Source organism: Setaria italica, chromosome I, assembly GCF_000263155.2.
Source record: "Setaria italica strain Yugu1 chromosome I, Setaria_italica_v2.0, whole genome shotgun sequence".
Classification (NCBI taxonomy): domain Eukaryota; kingdom Viridiplantae; phylum Streptophyta; class Magnoliopsida; order Poales; family Poaceae; genus Setaria; species Setaria italica.
In genome coordinates, this window is record NC_028450.1 from 30,289,958 (window position 1) to 30,308,669 (window position 18,712).

The following is an 18,712-nucleotide window of genomic DNA, read 5'->3' on the forward strand; positions in this document are numbered from 1 at the left end:
GGGGGGGGGGGGGGGCCTCATGTTTTTTCGGAGGGGGGGCCGGGAGACTTCAATCTTGTTGTTGAAGAAACTTGGAGAGGGGGGAGCAACTTGAGCCATGGGAACTTGCATGAGGACGACAACTCTGATGGGGAGCCGAGGAGAGGAGGGGGAGGACCGGAGGAGGAAGACGAAGGGCAGCCTCACAAGTCACAAGGAAGATGTGAACAAGCTAAAATGTCTCGATGCAATACGACACATAGTGCTAACTGATATGGGCGTGTTTTGAATGGGTCCTGCCAACCACAAGTCACAAGGAAGATGTGAACTGCACGAGGAGGCGTGAAGCTTGTCACAGCCTCGGCGGCCATCGACCGGCAGCCCCCAGTCCCATTCCATCTCGAAGGTGCTCATCCTCCTCCAATCCTCCTCAAGTCTTTACTAGCTGCTGTAGCTATCTGAATTTTTGCATTTTTTTAGTCTTTGTTGCAAGTAAGCAATGTCGACTCCCGGCACTAGTGGATCCCATGCTGCTGCTACATCACCATAGGACAGTGGATCTGGATTTCAAGTGCAAGCAGCTAGGGCTTCTCGTCCTCTTACTCGTGCATGTGTTGGCATCTGGATCCGCAGCGCTTGCATCTGATTCATCTACAACCCCATCCAATTTTGCTGCTCCAGGTACAGAAGATGTGATAGAGATAGAAGATAATGTTGCGGTTGGTAGTAAAAGAAAGCTAAAATCTGAAGTTTGGAAAGAGTTTGATAGGATTAAATTAAACGGGAATTGGAAGGCAAAATGCATCTGGTGTAAGAAAATGTTAGGAGAAACAAGAAATGGTACAAATCACTTGCACGAGCACCTTGAGATTTGCCAGGATAGAGCCTCGGAGGGACTGAGGGAGTCCCAGACAATCACGAGTTCTCGGACGTGGGTGTCGGCGCGCGACAGAGAAAGAGCAGCAGCCAGATCCAACATGACAAGAACTTAAGAAGGTTATAGTGCTGGGCGGCTAATCCCACACGGTTGGGACCAACTCCAGCCCCTCGTTGATCGCACACAGAGATCAAGAAAGAAAGAGACGATGGGCACGGATCGGAGCCGCTAGGGATGAAGGTGAAGTCGAAGAAGAAGAAGGTGACGGTGCGGCTGGTGCAGGAACATATCGACCGCATCAACGAGACCCTTCCCCGTGTTGAGCGAGGAGTTGCTCGTCAGGATCATGCCTTGCCCCGAGGAGCGGGAGAGGTACAACAGGGGTGGTAAAGAGCCCTCTAATTTAACCTAATAAATTTAAGGATCAGGCTCAATAAAGGTCGGACTATAATATTATATAATTTTGAACTAAAAATAGTCAGAGCTGAGTTGAACTGTGAAGTAGGTATGAGGGTCATGATCCATTATCGTCCCTAGGTATAGGGCGATGATGGCTGAAGCGGCGGCCATGGTGTACAAGTCGTGGGAGGACGTGAAGCGGGAGCAGGACTACGTCCGCGAGGAGCTCGCCATGCTCGGGTACGTCGAGCGCGAGGTCGAGGTCACTGACGACTGAGGACGACGAGGTTGGCGCGCGGCAGCTGATCGCTTAGGGCGTGTTTGGTTGCCTGCTTCTCCCATAGCCAGACTCTGTAGGTGCAAGTTTGAGTTGATTGGTTTCCTGGTCCATCGCTCGAGCCAAGCCCTAGCCATGCAGCCGTACAGCCGGAGCCAGGCCCGCTGGAAATGTTAGAATTGAGCGTTTCTTGGGAGCCAGGGCGAGCTGATGCAGCGCGGCACACGAACATGGATGGCTGTGAGACATTCGGTGCGGGAAAACAAAGAAAGGCAGGCAACCAAGCAGCTATTCTACGGGGTCTGGGTGCATGCATGCATGCAACCAATCATGCTGCACTTGCATGCAACTGGCATGGCCCGTTGGAGCCTGGCCCAGTGTGCGGGACAAGTTGAGGACATGCAGGCAACCGAACTGACCCTTAGAGTTTAAATGTGATGAGAAAACACGTTCTCCGGTGAGAAGTGAGTAGCTATCGTCAGTTTAGGTTTCTTTCGAAGTGTATTGGAAAATGTAGGATTGAATTAAGTTTGGGAGCACTCCACTTTAGAAAAACCAGCTCCACTCTGCCAGCTCCACACTTTCCTAGCTCCACTCCACCAACTCAAAAAAACATAGAGCTGCTGCACGTGTTTGGCTAATGGCAGTGCTTCAGCTCCAAAAATATGAGCACTTGTTGTGAATGTTCTATTTTACCCTTTGTAAACGGACCCACATGTCATACTCTTCTATTTTCTCCTCTCTTCTTCCTCTCTCTCCTCTCCTCTTCTCTTCTTCCCACGGACGCCACGACGGTAGGCACCTGGCAAGGAACTCGCCCCCGGCCGGCCACGCCACCGCCGCGGGGGAGCTCGCCCCGGCCGGCCACGCCGCCGCCGCGGGGGAGCTCGCCCCGGCCGCGCCGCCGCCGCGGGGAGCTCGCCCCGGCTGGCCCGCGCCCCCGCCGCAGAGATATTGAGGCAAACAAACCTACATTCCTCAGCTCATAACATGCATTCCAGATGGAACAGAATGGATTCTACATTATGATGCTAGAAGCACAAAATTGATATCCAGATAACACTGTTACAGCAGGACAGAAGCCTGCTGCCAGAATTTGTGACTAAGGAACATTTACCTCAAAGATAATCTAGCTAAAGACTTCGTAAAACTTCTCAATGACAAGCAAACCCGAGTCAATGGATTCAAGGGGATCCTTCCGGAGCCGATGCCTCAAGCAGTTTGGAATGACAGTAGCAATGTCCTCCACTGTGACCTTGTCCCTTCCTTTCAATGAGGCCAGCGCCTTGGCAGCCCTGTTTGTGACAATATCACCTCTGAGCCCATCAACATTCAACTCAGAGCACACCTTGGATATCTTGACACGGAGGTCATGGTCGATCTGCACGGCACCAAGGTTAGACCGAGCGGATGAGATCTGGTCCTGGAGCTTCTCCTGCTCCTCTTTGTAGGAGTCACGGAACGCCTTCGGGTCTCTGTCAAAGCGAGCCCTCTCTTCCACGATTTTCACCCTCAGCTCTGCGTCCCTGACGGTACCAACCTGCGCATGCATCCCGAACCTGTCCAGCAGCTGCGGCCGGAGCTCCCCTTCCTCCGGGTTACCGGAGCCGATGAGGATGAACCGGGCAGGGTGGGAAATGGAGATACCCTCCCTCTCCACCGTGTTCCACCCCGACGCGGCAGAGTCCGGCAGCACATCCACGAGATGGTCATCCAACAGATTGACCTCGTCTACGTAGAGTATCCCCCTGTTGGCCTTGGCGAGCAGGCCCGGCTCGAAGGCCTTGACGCCCTCGGTGAGCGCCTTCTCGATGTCGATGGTGCCGCAGACGCGGTCCTCGGTGGCGCCGAGGGGCAGGTCGACCATGGTGATCTTGGCGGTGGTCACGGGGAGTCCGGTGTCCCCCTGGAGGACCCGCTCGCGGACCTCGGGGCCCATGACCTCCGGGTCGTCCGGGTCGGAGTTGAAGGGGTCGCCGACTCGCCCCGGCTGGCCCGCGCCCCGGCTGGCCACGCCCCCGCCGCGGGGGAGCTCGCCCCGGCCGCGCCGCCGCCGCCGCGGGGGAGCTCGCCCCGGCTGGCCCGCGCCCCGGCCGCGCCGCCGCCGCGGGGGGAGCTCGCCCCCGGCCGGACGCCCCTGCCGGCCTGCGCCCCATGGGAGAGGAAATGAAGATGACGGAGGAGATAGAAAAAAAGAACCGAACCGGTAACCTGTGTAACCAGTGGCAATGGTGGGTAAATAATCCCAACTCCATGAGGAAGTCTGAAAAGGAGGTTTTTGGAGCATCTCTTGAGGTACTCCGTGAAAAACGTGGATCTACCCCCCGCTCCACCTTTTTCCTGGAGCCGGAGTTACTGGAGCTAGACGCGTTTGGCTACGAAATTTTCGGAGTTGGTGGAGTGGAGCAATTTTTTGTGGAGTGGAGTGCTCCCAAACACCCCCTAAGTACCACGACACTTGTGTTCATAAGATTTTTTGCTTGGTTTCTTTGCTAGTTCAGCGCTCGTATGCTCTGCTCATCTGGTTGGCTCGGTGTGTCCTATTCCACTACTGTATTTATGATATTAACTTCTGTTTATTCTGTAATCGACTCCAAATTTCTCTCTCTTATTACCATGTCTATGCAATGCATATGTACTTCAATGTTTACCATATATTGATGGATTTAGGATGTTTACCATGTATTGATAGAGTTAGTTTGTTTATCGTATATTGATGGATTTTGGACATTTCTTTCTTGCAAGTCTTACTTAGAATCAATTGTTCGGCTTCTAGAGGGTTGCCAAATTGCTATTGATCATGCTAAAGAGTCTCTGAACAAGGAGTAGGAGTCATTCTTGGTGGCTGTGCTGATGGAACTGATGATGCCTTACCGAAGCTGAAGATTTTGGCAAGTGAACAATCCGGTTGGTTACTTTGCCTGGTGGTGTCTATTGTGCCCCAAACTCAGCCCCAGGTGTTTGTTAGTTCCTGCTCTGTACTTATCTCGTTGCTGGTTCTTGTTAACTGCTGCCTCCGTTTATTCTGGAGTATACATATTCTTGGTCATTTTAATCAGGCAGTTGAATTCACTCGTGTAGAAGTTGAGCACTGGTTTCCTGAAGATTAGATTGATTGCCGAAGATTGAAACAAAACCTATGTTCAATTTGATGGTGCGCTGGAGTTGGTGACATGGTGATGGAAGTTAACCAGAGCTGTTGAAGCCTTGAAGGAGGTTGGTAAGTCGGTGACATGATGGCACAAGCGTTTCATCCCGGGCCGGGGCTCTCCCCCAGCGGCCCAGGTGTCGAGCACCGTGTGGTTTTTCCCAGAACCGCCCGGCCCGCCCTATCTAACGGCACCCCACGGCTCAGCACCTCCGCGGGGCCCGCCATCGCGTCCAACGCCCAAGCCGGCCCCAAATCCAACTGCTCCCCTTCCCGGGCCGCTCAGCTGAGCTGACGGCCTCGCCGGTCTCCTCTCCAGTCTCCCCTGCCTCCGGCGGATCGCGCGTCGTCTCGCCTCGCTGCGACCAAGCTCCCCACGACGACCAGCGGTTCTCCTCTCCGGTGGTGGTAAGCGCAGCACCCAACCTCCATCCCTCCCTGAGCCTCTGATTCGACCCGGACCCTACATACGGTCCTCGAATCGCGTTCTCCGTTTGTGCCGAAGGCTTAAGATAGCGGCGCTCCAATTTGGTCGCCGGGCCGTCGCGCGGGGTGCCTGTTCGGGAATGGCTCCACTCTAGCTAGTTTCTCTTCCTCCCGTTTGCAGTGTCGAGCCGCCGCGCGTTCCCGCGTTCAGCTTAGGCGGATGATCCCCCGAGCAGCGTAGCCCTGAACCGGAATATTACTTTGATTGCTCATCAGCGCGGGACATGGAGATGGTTGTTCTGGCCATCCAGTCTCCGTTCCTGTTTCTGACTGAGTGACTGGATGGTGCACAAGCATCTGTTCACTCTGGGCCTCTGGCCTATCTGCAGATTGTTTCAGTCTGCTACTCTGCTTTGTCAATGGGTTGCTCATTGCCCATTTTTTCTTTCACTATAGACAAGGACAGTTGCCTTATTTCTAATCTGCAGACTTTCCTTTTTCAGGACACTTTTGGACCAATTGAAGTAAACTACCCGGAATTTCATTGGGCAAACTTATGAGCACGGTGGAGGAAGATGGCTATAGTTCACGGTGCGACCTGTGCGATACAGAGGTCATACACAGCATGACGGAACTCCTGCTTCAGGGATTGGCCACTGCTTCGGTGGACAGCACCACCGGCGATATATTCAAGAGTGCATCTTCTGTAGCTGTCGCTGTGAAGGCCGAGCTAGAAAATTACATGCTTGTGAGAACCGAAGCGCTTGTTCGTGAATCGGTGGTTGGAGATGAGGACCATTCGGAACAATTAATGAAAGCATCAACAAGGCCGACTGAGTTCCTGTCAGACTTGATTGATGACTTTGTGGCTTTGAAAAAGAATGTGCTGAGCCATGTGTCCGGGTTTTTGTCTAGTGAAAGCCGCTTGAACAAAATTAAAGATTTTATGCAAAAGATGGAGACTGAGAATGTGTGGGCACTGGACGCAAGGAAGGCTACCGCAGAGACTATTCTTGTGAGCATAGATATGAAATGCATTTTCCATTGCCCCGAGAGATTCGTTGAGCAAGATAAGCTAGCTGACCACAGAAGTCAGTGCAAATTTAGGGTAGTGGACTGCAAAAATGATGGATGTTCAGCTTCATTTTCTGCCATTCATATTGAGGACCATGACTCCATCTGTCCGTTTAAGGCCCTGCCATGTGACCAGCTGTGCGAGCAACATGTTATGCGTTGTGAGATGGACAGACATTGTGCAACAGTTTGCCCTATGAAGCTTATTAACTGTCCTTTTTACCACGTTGGATGCGAAACAGCCTTTCCACAGGGTAATCTTGATAATCATTGTTCTAAGCTACTTCAAACACATATGTTGTATGTTCTCCAAGCAACCACAAGACAGAATGCTACCGTTAATGATATGAATCAACGGTTACAACTCCTTGAGAAGGTTAGTGTGATCTGTATTTGACCTTCTGTAACTAGATTTAAACAATGCTCCTATAGAAGTTTCAATAAGTTGATGACTATTTAACTCAACGACCAGAAGGTGTAACTCACTGAGGAACCGGTGAAAGAATAAACATGGTTTATTAGATGGAAATTGTATGCATATGCGCTAGTAATGTGTGCTAGAATAACCTTAGCCAAGTTATCAATGTGCCAGAGTAGGGGATATCTTCTAGATCAATCTGTAATTATTGAATCATGCCGGGGCTTGCAATTGATAGTATCATCAACTGATTTTCAGAAGAAAAGATGGTGATTATTTGTAAGGAAAAATATGTGGCTCCTGTTTTACAGTGTTCCAAACAAAAATACGCCTGAATTCTTCTGAATATTATTGCAGGCTCAGTCACTTAACGAAATGTCTGGGGCTTTAGATGTCAGGTCCCTCACTCTGATAATAAAGGAGCAAGAAGCAAAGATCAAGAAACTCGAGCACGATATCAAAACACAAGAGGCAAAGATGAAGAAGCTTGAGAATGAGTTTAGGTCAAGGAATGCATGATAATTGGTAACTGCCATAATTCTATATTTATTAGACAAATCAGGTTGGCATGCTTTAGGACCTGTAAATAATAATTAGCATTACCACACAGTTTACGATCATGTTTTCTTTTGTTCATGTACAAACCATAGACTGTAGGGTTTAGAAATATCAGCTTCTCTTGGGTTATCTTTTTAAGTTGATGTAATTGACGTTTTGATCTTTTCTATCTTACAGTAAATACTTGGAATATTGTGGGGATTAGTTGTATATGAATCATATATCTCCTTGTTGATTTTATCCCAGATTAATGATATCCAGGTGTTTTGTCCTAATTTAAAAGCACAGAACAATGGCATGATCATCCATGATGACCTTCTAGTTTATGCAGAGCAACACATATTTTTTGTTGTGTGTAATTTGTGAAAAAAGTGTGAGGTTCAGGACTTGTGACATATATAATGAATGCCTTTAAGTGACAATAATAATGTGATGAGACACATTTACCACGTGATACAAATGTTGTGAATCACTGGAGACACATCTTTTGCCTAGGGCACAAGTATATCGTGCACCAGTTGTATGTCAATGCAGGGTCTTCCACTCGAAAATATAAGGATGATATTGGTTTAAAAAATAGTCATTAAGCTACCTTTGCTGCATTCTGTGCTGGTATGTGTGATTCCTCACTTTACTACATTTTGCTGAAATATATTGTGTGCTTCTAGCACCGAAAGCTGCTCCTTGAGGAAGTTCTCTGACTTGTCTTGCCAATCCCTTGAATTAGCTACGCGGTTTAGTAGAGAATTTTGCATTGCATGATGCAGCTCCCAGTCGATTTAGGCATTAACAGATTAGTTTTGATTAAAAAGTGCATGCGCATTGCATTTCAACAAAGTAACAGAAACAATTGTTTTCCTGTTCCTATTTGATCTGATAAGCATCCACCTTGTCAAGGTTAGAGATTCATCATAGCAGGAGTTTTCCTAATTTTTAGGAAATTATCCTTGACAAATGTCAAATTGTCACGGAGAATTAGTATAGTGTTTCTAGAACATTCCACAAACATTTAACTGCAAAATATAGCGCAAAGATTTCCTTCAGGTTATGTTGTTCACAGAAGAGTTATTCATATGTGTTAAAAGAAACTGACTGACAAGTTGCCAGGAACTAATTGATATCAATGAATGAGAGATTTCTGGTTCCTGTTTTCTTTTATGGGAATCTTACGTTATATAAAAGTGATCTATTAACTTGCACTAATTACTGCAGGAAATCAAGTTGCACCAGTCCCTCAAGATGTTTAGATTTTTCCTTTTCTTTTGAAGCTTGTATCAAACATCAACTTTGACCTATTTTGTTGGAAATGAAATGGTAAACTAGATCACTACTATAATTACTTGGCTGATGTACTGAACCATCATACTGATTTTCTACTTTGCAGGAATGCCTCCAACTCTCCATGGTCTGAAGCGTCTTTGTGTGGATGCAATTCCATATGTGGCTTTCCACACAGCTTTTCTTGGATGTCTCCACAACGTCATTGTTGGCTTGGCTGTTTCACAGCTTCCAGGATGTGATCACAATCACCATATAAAATCTTGCAAACTTGTTTGTACTGCGCTTGTATATGTGCATGGCAGTCTGTACATGATTTTCATATGCAGGTTTTCACGGCGAAGATGCCATCACAATCTCGTCACTGTCCTGGCTATTTGACTCGGATCGGAGGAAATAATCACAAGCAGCCTCTAAAATCTTGCAAACTTCTCTCCTGTACTGCACCAGAATACCAGATCATGTCAAAACAAACCATCAAATAGTGTTTTTGATTAGATCAATATTGGTTTCTTTATTTATTACACAATTTTATTGGTCATTATAACTAGAGGTAGTTGTGTGATGCATATCAACTTGGAGTCACTTTATCATATTTTTGTCACATTCCTAATTTGACAGTAGTAGTGACTGAAAGCCAAATTGGTCCAAGAAATTAGGATTCTGAAGTCTAAATTGCTGTCCTTCCTTTTTCTTATGTTATGGAGATGTGAAATGTCAGTGGTACATATTCTTTAGCTAGGAGACCATATCGAATATGTTGTTGCATACCTCATCAGTTGCTCCAGATTTTATTCTGGATTGCAATATGCACCATTTCTTCATGTTTACCCCTGTTATGTGCAGAAAATAATGTAATATTATCGTAAATATGTTTCGACTGAATAGATTTAATGGAAGTCCAGTTTAACTAACCAATCTTTATATTCACTTGACATGTTGAACTGGAGGTTGTTCTTAGCGACCACCTGCTGTGGATCTGTAAGAAAGGTATTAGCCACAATTCTCCCCATTGAAAAGATATTTATATCTATACTAGAAAACCAAATAACCTGCAGTATTGTGTGGAAAAGAAATGGTTAAACTTTATGTTCTGTTCGCTAGCATTACTGTGAAACATTAACAGAAAAAGACATAAATATGAGCATGCGACTACATTAAATTAATAAGAGTATTAAATTTTACTTATAAATGCGAAACGTAACTGAAGAAAGACAAATTTAGAAGGGCGCTGTTAAATATTAAATTATTCTAGAAGCACACAAGTTACTGAATCTCAGAGAAGTAGTAGTGTGCTGATGAATATCTTTTCAAATGCTTTAGATGTTCAGTTTCAACTATTTTTTCAAGAATATACTATCTCAGATGCCAAATACCTCAAAGTAAGAACCAAAAGGAACATCATGTGCCTGGTGCTTTGTCTCATAGATCTGAAATCAGATAAATACTCATTGTTTTGTTGATGGAAAAAACTCCCGGAAAAATTTCAGTGATATATCTGTTCTAAGTTATTGTTACCAAGTTTCTTTTATCCTTTGAGAAAGAAGCATGCTGCCATTCTGTCACTGCTGTGTCTGGAGGACACAAAGGACTGTGGCATTGTGACTTGAAAGTTACTTCACGAACCTTGCCACCGTACTCTTCTGAGGCACACCACTTCCTCAGCTGCAGTAAAATCCAAACATTTATGTATTAAATTATGTTGGTCATTGCTGTCAGCAGTCAAATGAGTAGCAGCTCCAAGAAATTAATATTAACAATGTAAATAGTGCAACTGACAAATAGGCACCTTTAAGTCTGTATCTTTTCTTGTATCTCGGTATTGCTGGAAAAACATTGAATTGTCACCCAATATTGCACTGAAAAACTTCTCGGCTGTACCAGGGAAGAACTTCTGCAAGATAAGTCATATCAGAATATGAAATGGATTATACATCAGAAGAATTAGCAAAACGAAGTGGGATGCTCACACTGGTTACATCTGCAAGAACATGTTCATTGATGAAAGGTTGGAATGTTATAGCCTTTTCAATTCTTTTTTCTGGTGCCTTTGTGCTGTCTGTCTTAGTACCTAGTAAACTGTTACTTTCTTTTTGTAGAAGTACATGTGCTCTCACCTGCATGTGGGGACAACAAGCATAAATATCAGGCAATTTCCACAAGACGAAGTGGAAAGATATGAAATGATAAAGCTTGAACACTTTCTGGATACCTTTTTTTCAGCCTCCAAGGTTGCTTCATAACTTCGTAGTGCAATCTCTAGAGCTCTAAATGTACGGTTTCTACTCCAGAATGATGCGAATGTATACCTAACCCTTCCTGAAAAATTAGATGGATGCTCAACTGAAAATTTCTCTTGATAATTTTCCAGCATGGAAGCTGAAAAACAATGCACATGAGTTATTTCTTGGAGTTATTGTGAGATGCTACGTCTGCTACTGGTTTACTTGTACAGGAGTACTTCAGCTTGAAAACGGTACAGTCAAGATCTTTGGTTGAAATTTTCAGAAATCTTGTAGATTGAATCGATGAGGGCTAGTTTTCCAATTAGGTGTGTGTTTGCATCTAACTTGTTAAGATTGCGCCAGAAAATGATTTACCATTTTGACTGCATGAACGTGGTGTTCCATGTCCACCTGCACCAGCATTAAGAAAAATTGTAATTGATGGGTTGATAAGAGAATGCTGGCTTCTTTTTATCTGCAGGATACATTGATTTGTATGTCAGCTCTTTCAACCAAAAGAAGGCAGATGCTGAAGCCAGAAAAGAGCTATATGGTTTGCATACCTCGTCTATGTCTTGTAATGGAATAATCACCTAAAGAATTCAGATATTAGAGAAGGAACTCAATGAAAAATTGGTCTAAAATTTCTTCTCACTAATTTCATACTGTTACCTATTGGTTTCGGTACCTTATTTGTGCCATGTAGGTACTAATATTTATATAAGCGGGGATAACAACTAAATTTCTACAGATTTTCTGAGGCAGATGAGATGGTGCTATGATTTTCCTTACTCATCATTTACAACTGTCTAAGGATCAGTTTTGGATTCTAAGAAAGCTGAAAAAAGACTAATGCACATTTCATCTTCAATCAGTGTTTGTCTCCAGTATTCACCAATTATAAATCAAGCAGCAATATTAAGTTGAAAGGAGCCATTTTCGGAAGAATTGCTTACATTCAATTGTTTGGAGAATACGTTAGAGTGGAAGCACAGATGCCATTGGGAGATGTACATACGGCCATGGTGCAAGAAACACCTCTCCAGAGCACAGGAGTAACTTTGGTGAACAATCTGAAAGCATAAGAATAAATCGGATGTGTCAGAAATTATCAGTTCCGATGAGTATGGTGCATGTCTGCATATGTAATTATAATTTGTCGAGAGTAAGTACTTCATCATGGGGAAGTTTATATATGGTTTGCAGAGGGCCAATGCCTTCAATCATCGCTTGACGTTGCTTCTTCAGTGTCATCTTTCTCGGGGACTCAGCTCCAGTACATTCTTCAAATAAGCTGGAAAATATGATTAAACGGGGATGATGTTTTCATTGCATTCAGAAATACTGCTGCTGTTTTTACCAAACAAACAAGGTTACCTATCAGAATCTGGAAATGCTTTAGTTGAATGAAGACGCAAGTAGATCTGCAACCACATGTTTTTGGCATTGTAAATACATGCTGAGATTCACTGAAGATGGCGGCAAGTGCAACAAAGCACTCAACTGCAAAGCTTTCATAAAGTCATGTCTTACCTGACCAAATTTGCTGTCCAGTTCATACCAATTAGCCCCAGTTTCATCTTCACTGAGAACAGCTATAGTTACAGATCCAATAACTTTGCATTTGCATACTGTATCCCAATCATATAAAGTTATGGTTACCTATGCAGAAAGTAACGACACATGTCAAACATTTAATCATAGCAATTTTGGCATCAAATACTAAAAAAAACACTCGTTTCAGATGTTCTCAACTTTGTTATTTTTATGAAAGCTAGAGGCTCTCAATTTTTTATTCAGAGTTTTCGGTGTGGCTGTGGGATAGGAAACATTCCGAACCACATGAACTTAATCACAGTTTGCCTATTTATTTTCGTTATTATACAATCTATACCATGTTAATCTTACTTGAGTCATTGGCAGGTCATGCTGATACTATATTACTATCCTGAGGCAAGAAATGTGACTTCAGAGAAGCGCTATGATGCTGCATCCGCGCAGCAATGCACGCCCTGTACTCCCAAATTCATTATGCTGCTCTCTGATGCTACTTTACATAACTTTTCTGCAGGTTGGTGTTCACTACTTAAATCTTGAATTCGAGCGGTCTTGTTTACGCTGTGCCGCATGGACCACTGACTTAATTCTGGGTGGGGTTGTGGTGGGATGAGCTGGGGGAAATATTTGTGTCACATGATTATGACGCAGCAAAGCGCCGCCTTTCGATTTTTTTTTCATGTACTTCGAATCTAAATTCTCAAAGTTCAGCAGCAAAAGGAAGCGATGTACGCTGTTCTTCGAAGGTTCTAAGCAAGCCTGCAGGGATTAAAAGGGCTGAAAATATAGTAGATTAGTAGTGCTAGCAGTACTGTAGTGGCAAAGCAATAGTTTTGTATCAGGACAAAAGGCTGGCGTGCATCCTGGACCATCTCTGATGGAGCATTTGTCTAGTGGATGGCGCCATACGGCTGTTGCTGTTCTCTCACGCTTGGGACAGACAGGCAGACAGGCGCTCTGGATGAAGAATGGCTGGGTTAACTCGTGTTGAGGCCTTGAGGGATTGAGGCATCCATCATTTTGTTGGGAGCCTGACACGTTCATGATTGGACTGAAAGTCTTGGTGGCTGCAGACTCGAACGACCACTGCTTGGAGTTGAGTTTGAGCATGGCTGCAGGGTTGCCCGGTGAATGGAAGTGCAGTGATGGATGGATACGGTGGCTGTCACGTGCTCAGCTGTAGCATTGCTTCGAAATTTCAAATGCAGTGAGGAAGCTGTTACCTCTACCGGGAGCTGATCGACCAGGAAGTTGAACTCCTCTCCCCACAGAGGGTTCCTCGGGCTGGGCACCATGGAACTGCAGAAGGGCACCCTCACTTTGTTCAGAATCATTCACGAGCTCAACTACGATGATCATACGAAGATGCAAAGATGGAGGGAGCCATATGCGGACCTGAAGCGCTTCTGCTCGCCGCAGGAGATGACGGCGAAGGGATCGGAGCTGCCGTCCAAGTTGGCGCCGATCAGGTACTTGGCAGAGAGCAGCTCCAGCTGAGATCGAGACCAAACATGAGCAAGCTTAATCGGCAAGTACGTCGATCAGAGACATAGAGTTGCCATTGGATATGATGGGTTTGCGGTTACCTTGATGACGTAGCCGCCGGCGCCCGGAGCGCAAGTGATTTCAGAGACCGCCCTGCCCCTTGCGCCGCTCCGGCCGCGGCCGGCGTCACGGTGGCAGGTCGCAGAAGAATGCGAGGAGGAGGCTGGCGACGAGTTGCTGCCGCCGCCGCCGGCGGCCGTGGGCTTGGCGTGCTGGTCCGTCGTGAGGAGGAAGAGGACGAGCGCGGCGACGAGCAGCGCCGTGGCGGAGATGGCGACCTCGGCCTCCCACAGCGACGGCAGGAGGAGGCCCAGCGCCCACGACAGGCACTGCCCCATCGCCACGGCACGGACGCGCGCGCGCGCGGCCGGGACGAGCCGAGGCTGCTGGTGGGTCGGGTCGCTGGCACACGACGCGCGCGCGCGACGAGGGAGCGCGCGGCGTTCTGGGGGAAAGGGCGGAGAGCGTAGGGAAGCCTGGCACGGCCAGTGCGCCGGGGCATTTAAAACGAGCCGGGGGCGCGCGGGGGGCTCGTCGGTGAGTGAGAGGGCTCGACGCACGCAAGGGCAAGGCCCGGCTGGCGGCGGGGAGCCGAAAGCCACAATGATTGATTAGCAGGTAGGTGCGGCTGGCCGAGCACGACGGTGCTCCACCTCCACGGCGTGCACCGCTAAGGCCATTTTTTACTAGTGCATGACGGAGAAAGAAAAGGTAGCTGCTCCAATACACGTCGAAGCAAGTGTCTTCCATCTCCGGCTGGCTCTCCGTCCTCTAAATAAAAAGATTTTTTTTTTGTAGAGGATGTTAGAGATAGACTGTTACAGATGTGATCTTGTTGTGTTGTTCTCTAAATAAAAAGATATTCTTTTTGTAGAGGATGTTAGAGATAGACTGTTACAGATGTGATCTTGTTCTGTTGTCTTAAAGCAACTAAAGCCACGCATCATGAGGCTAATTATGAGCCCTCTCGCGGCAAAACGTTAGTGCTAGCTGCCGCCGTGACACTAAACTAGGCAATTCCTTGCATTGTATCAACTTAATTACCTGCTTATTGGCAGGTAACAGAAGAACGTAGCACTGCTGATTGAGACCCGGCCTCAGATCCAATGATTAGCCAGGCTTACGACGACTAGAGCACTGGAGTACGTAGTAGGGTCGCACATCAACTCATCAAAGCTAGCTTGCCACTTTCGAATTGATAGTGTTGATGCAGTACTCTGATTAGCGATTAGTGAAGCTCGAGAAGGATGATACCACCTTGGTCTCGGACGTGGCCTGCTAGTTGTAAAGGGTGGCGGCGGCAGGTGGAGGGAGGGCGGGATAGGAAACGAAAAAAAGCGCCGTACGCTTTCGTAGAATCCAGTCGTTTTCCGGCTCCCGGCAATCATGAGATTCAGCACCGCACCAACCCTCATTCCTTTCCCATCACACTGTCTTCGTTCCTGAATCATTCTTGGGCGTTGCCAGGAGGGGCTCGCTCGTGTAACTCCCTCCATGATTCGTCACCACTCACCAGTCGCCCGCGACCGCTCCGAACCAAAAAAAAACATCCCGGCTCGGCTCGTGTGGACGCTGGCCAGTTGCCAGTTGCCACTCCAGCAGCGAGCGACCACGCGGCCTGCGGGTTCCCCTTGCAGTTGCAGGCATGGTTGCTTCTTAATCAGCGGCCGGCTAGCTGACCAAGTCTGGAAGGCTTAGATCAAATCAGCCTGACTGGCTGGCTATCCGAGTGCGCTCGCGTCTGCAGGGGCAGCGCGCTGCGGCCTGTCGGAGTGGATCAGGTCAGGTGGCCGCGGACGCTACCGTCCGCGTAGGGGGCGGTGCGCCGGTGCGCGGCGCTGGTTTTTGCTGCTCGGCGGATTCGGATCATGGGATCGCCGATCGCGGGATGAGACTGCATCCGCACTGATCGCCTCGTACAAACCCCGCCCACGACTGCACGCGAGCTAGACGCCGCGATGCCGCCACGGAGACTGCTCACACCCACCGGCCACCAGGACTGCGTCTGCAAGCCCGCGCCACGACTGCACACGACCTAGACGCGGCGCCGTCGCGAACGGAGACTGTTCGCACCAGGACTGCGTCTGCCATCCTGATCTTCAGTTCAGATTCTATGTCTACACGATTTCCGGTCGCATCTGCCGTGGAAGATGTAACTTATTAATGATCACTTGGGGGAATTATTTAGTATACTCTACTTCTACAACGTTTTATAACACTTATGAGGGTCTGGGAACATCAAAGTGGTCGTGCCGGAGTGGTTATCGGGCATGACTAGAAATCATGTGGGCTTTGCCCGCGCAGGTTCGAATCCTGCCGACCACGCCTTTTTTTTCATTTGTTTTCAATTTTTTAGGTTCAAAATAACATTTCTGAAAACCTCCTGCACTCAACCAGTATCTCTTTCGAGGTTTAAAATTTTTAGAAGAACGTCTTAAGTTTTTTTAGGTTCTAATAAACATATCACAAAACCCTCTTGCACATTTCAAAGAACTGGCCGCTTCCCGTCAACCGTACACACCTCGTCACCCTCTTCTTCTTTACCACCTTTCAGTTTCATCATCATCTCCAGCATTTAAATCGCTCAAACTTTAGCCAAGCACCAGTAACTGCACAAATTTAGGGCCTGTTTGGCAACCATGTGTTAAAGTTTAACACATGTCACATCGGATGTTTGGATGCTAATTAGGAGTATTAAACATAGGCTAATTATAAAACTAATTGCACAGATGGAGTGTAATTCACGAGACGAATCTATTAAGCCTAATTAGTCCATGATTTGACAATGTGGTGCTACAGTAACCAATTGCTAATGATGGATTAATTAGGCTTAATAGATTCGTCTCGCGAATTAGCACAGGGTTCTGCAATTAGTTTTATAATTAGCTCATATTTAGTTCTCCTAATTAGCATCCGAACATCCGATGTGACACTGTTAAAGTTTAACACCTCGTATCCAAACACCCTCTTAAGTACTCAATTCAAATTTCCCCGAACCGTATACACCCACACGCACTCCACCGCCAGGCGCCAAATCTACCCAAAATAAATGACTGAATATATCCCAGCCCGTCCAAAATAAATGCACTCCCATTTCGCCCCGGCCGCTTGATATGATCCCGCCGAGCTCACGCGCAGCAAAACAAGCCATCAGAACCGGATTAATGCCTGAACACTTGATTAATGGGTGCGATCAGGGGTTAATCTCTGGCTCGCTCGGCGGGGGTAGGCCGATAGGGTTGGCATTAGCACCGCGAGTACTAAAAGGGAGCGGGGACGTCACCTCTAGCAACAGCGCACAGTTCTCGACGCCCGGCGCGGCCAGAGACAAGAAAGCCGGTTCGTCATCGTCGTCTCCTCAGAAGGCGAGACGGGGGAAGGAGATATCGGCTCATCGGATAGGTTTGCAAGAGCAGCGCAATGGAGGCTTCTCTCTCGGCGCAGCGGCGTGAGGGCTCGCGGATGCGGATCCAGCTGTCGAGGTGGTGTTGTCGTTCATCACGAGTGCTCGCACCGAGTGATCATCACGCGGTTCTTTTTTTTTTTTGCGTAGTTTTGTTTCTGATTATCAGTTATCACGGCTGCAAGATCGCAGTTCTAGCGATTTTTACCAAGAATCTGTTCGTGAAATCGTCAGCTGATTTCGTGCAGGTGTGGTACCGGCGCGCGCTGGGCGGGCTACACCTGTGGAGGCAGCGCGCCGCCGTGGAAGCGCCGGCGCCGGCGCCGGCGCGAGAGCGCGCGCCGCTCTGGCGCTCGTCCCTGAAGGCGGTGGGGGCGGCGCTCGCGCGCGTGGCGTGCATCTGCAAGCCGGCGTGCTCCGGCGTCCACGCCGACGCCCTGGCGCCGACGACGACGAGGGGGAGGAAGGAAGCAACTAGAAGACATGCCGGCGGGGGAGTGGGAGAACTGGAGGTGCGTCTTGCTGGGGATGTCGCTGACGCTGGACGACGACATGCTGATGCGGCGGCTCGTGCTGGAGGAGGAGTACGCTACCCGCCGGCACGTGGAGATGCAGGCGGCAGCCAAGAGGTCCGGCCGGTTTTGGTTCCCGCCGGGGCCCAGCCGGCTCAGCCAGATGTCCCTGGCAGACGACGACGACGACCTCTGTGGAGACGACGGAGCAGGAGAGAGCAGTTCTTGGACGCCGCCCCAGCGCAGTGAAGATCAGTAGTCTCTCTGATCTTGTTGTGCATGCTTTGGTTGATCTTGGCGCGCTGTTTGGTTCGATGCCAATGATCGCGCAGCGTGCAACGAACTATCCGTTAACCGTTATTCGAGCAAAGCCATCTGCCGTATCTAATTACTCTGAAGGGCGTTATGAACTATCCGTTACTAATATGACGTCGTTTGGTTTGATACCAAATATGGCTGAAGAATATTTGAGTAGAGGAGCTATTCGTCGTCGAATCTTGAATTGAGCTATCCGTCTAAGTTAACCGTTATTGAGCAAAGCTACTTGCCTTATCTGATTATTCTGAAGAGCATTATGAACTATCCGCGCGTTACCAATATGACGTCGTTTGGTTTGATACCAAATATGGCTCAAGAACATTTGAGTAGCGGAGCTATTCATCATCAGATCTAGGACCGAGTTATTCGATGACCGTTCTTGTGGAGCTGTTTGCTTATCGGATTATTTTGAAGTACTTTATGAACTATTCGTTACTAGTGTGACGTTGTTTGGTTTGATGCCAATTATTACCGAAGAATATTGAAGTAGTGGATATATTCGTCACTAGGATCTAATGCTTGGCATGGTTCAATATGGTGAAAGGCGATAGCTGACAGGAGTAATTGCCAAAATGCCATTAGAGTTTCATCCAAAAATCCAATTGTCAAATTGGTAACTCAAAATTGTAAAAAATACCACCAGAGAAGGAATTTTGCAATTTTTGACAAAATCAAAGGGAAATTTACAAATGCTTGTTTTGAGTAGCAGACTGAACAA

General features: G+C 47.4%; 3 protein-coding genes and 1 non-coding gene across 9 annotated transcripts; 2 read left to right on the top strand and 2 right to left on the bottom strand.

Annotated features, from left to right (window-relative positions):
* Positions 1 to 2,532: 2,532 nt before the first annotated feature.
* On the bottom strand, positions 2,533 to 3,567 carry LOC101783826 (magnesium-chelatase subunit ChlI, chloroplastic-like; the record flags this gene model as incomplete). The annotated part of the gene is made up of 1 exon (XM_022828597.1): positions 2,533 to 3,567. A coding segment is annotated over one exon (906 nt), but the record flags the coding sequence as incomplete, so codon positions are not given.
* Positions 3,568 to 4,887: 1,320 nt separating this feature from the next.
* On the top strand, positions 4,888 to 11,885 carry LOC101765307. Of its 6 annotated transcripts, XR_002678957.1 has the most exons (11): positions 4,891 to 5,088; positions 5,610 to 6,556; positions 6,956 to 7,123; positions 8,369 to 8,470; positions 8,541 to 9,424; positions 10,319 to 10,442; positions 10,534 to 10,707; positions 10,806 to 10,910; positions 11,141 to 11,212; positions 11,366 to 11,432; positions 11,535 to 11,885. XR_002678957.1 is itself a non-coding variant. In XM_014804797.2 (4 exons), exons 2-3 carry the CDS (start codon positions 5,663 to 5,665, stop codon positions 7,115 to 7,117), a joined length of 1,056 nt encoding a protein of 351 aa, XP_014660283.1. In that variant the 5' UTR covers positions 4,891 to 5,088; positions 5,610 to 5,662; the 3' UTR covers positions 7,118 to 7,123; positions 8,369 to 8,532. The 6 variants fall into 6 exon arrangements, 2 of the variants coding, with proteins under 2 accessions (XP_014660283.1, XP_022685168.1); XR_002678953.1 differs by having other exon boundaries at positions 11,141 to 11,432; XR_002678955.1 differs by lacking the exon at positions 11,535 to 11,885 and having other exon boundaries at positions 4,888 to 5,088; positions 5,595 to 6,556; positions 11,141 to 11,409.
* LOC101784236 (BAG-associated GRAM protein 1-like) lies at positions 8,739 to 14,216 on the bottom strand. Its single transcript, XM_012845380.2, has 17 exons — positions 13,803 to 14,216; positions 13,612 to 13,709; positions 13,440 to 13,515; positions 12,193 to 12,321; positions 12,037 to 12,083; positions 11,833 to 11,953; positions 11,616 to 11,732; positions 11,223 to 11,252; positions 11,035 to 11,134; positions 10,647 to 10,753; positions 10,405 to 10,551; positions 10,224 to 10,328; positions 9,953 to 10,099; positions 9,811 to 9,864; positions 9,350 to 9,413; positions 9,206 to 9,267; positions 8,739 to 8,875 (listed from the first exon to the last, which is right to left on the bottom strand). Exons 1-17 carry the CDS (start codon positions 14,097 to 14,099, stop codon positions 8,768 to 8,770), a joined length of 1,809 nt encoding a protein of 602 aa, XP_012700834.1. The 5' UTR covers positions 14,100 to 14,216; the 3' UTR covers positions 8,739 to 8,767.
* A 1,788-nt stretch (positions 14,217 to 16,004) lies between these two features.
* TRNAS-AGA lies at positions 16,005 to 16,086 on the top strand. The gene has a single exon. It is a non-coding gene; the product is annotated as a tRNA-Ser (tRNA).
* The last annotated feature ends 2,626 nt before the right edge of the window (positions 16,087 to 18,712 follow it).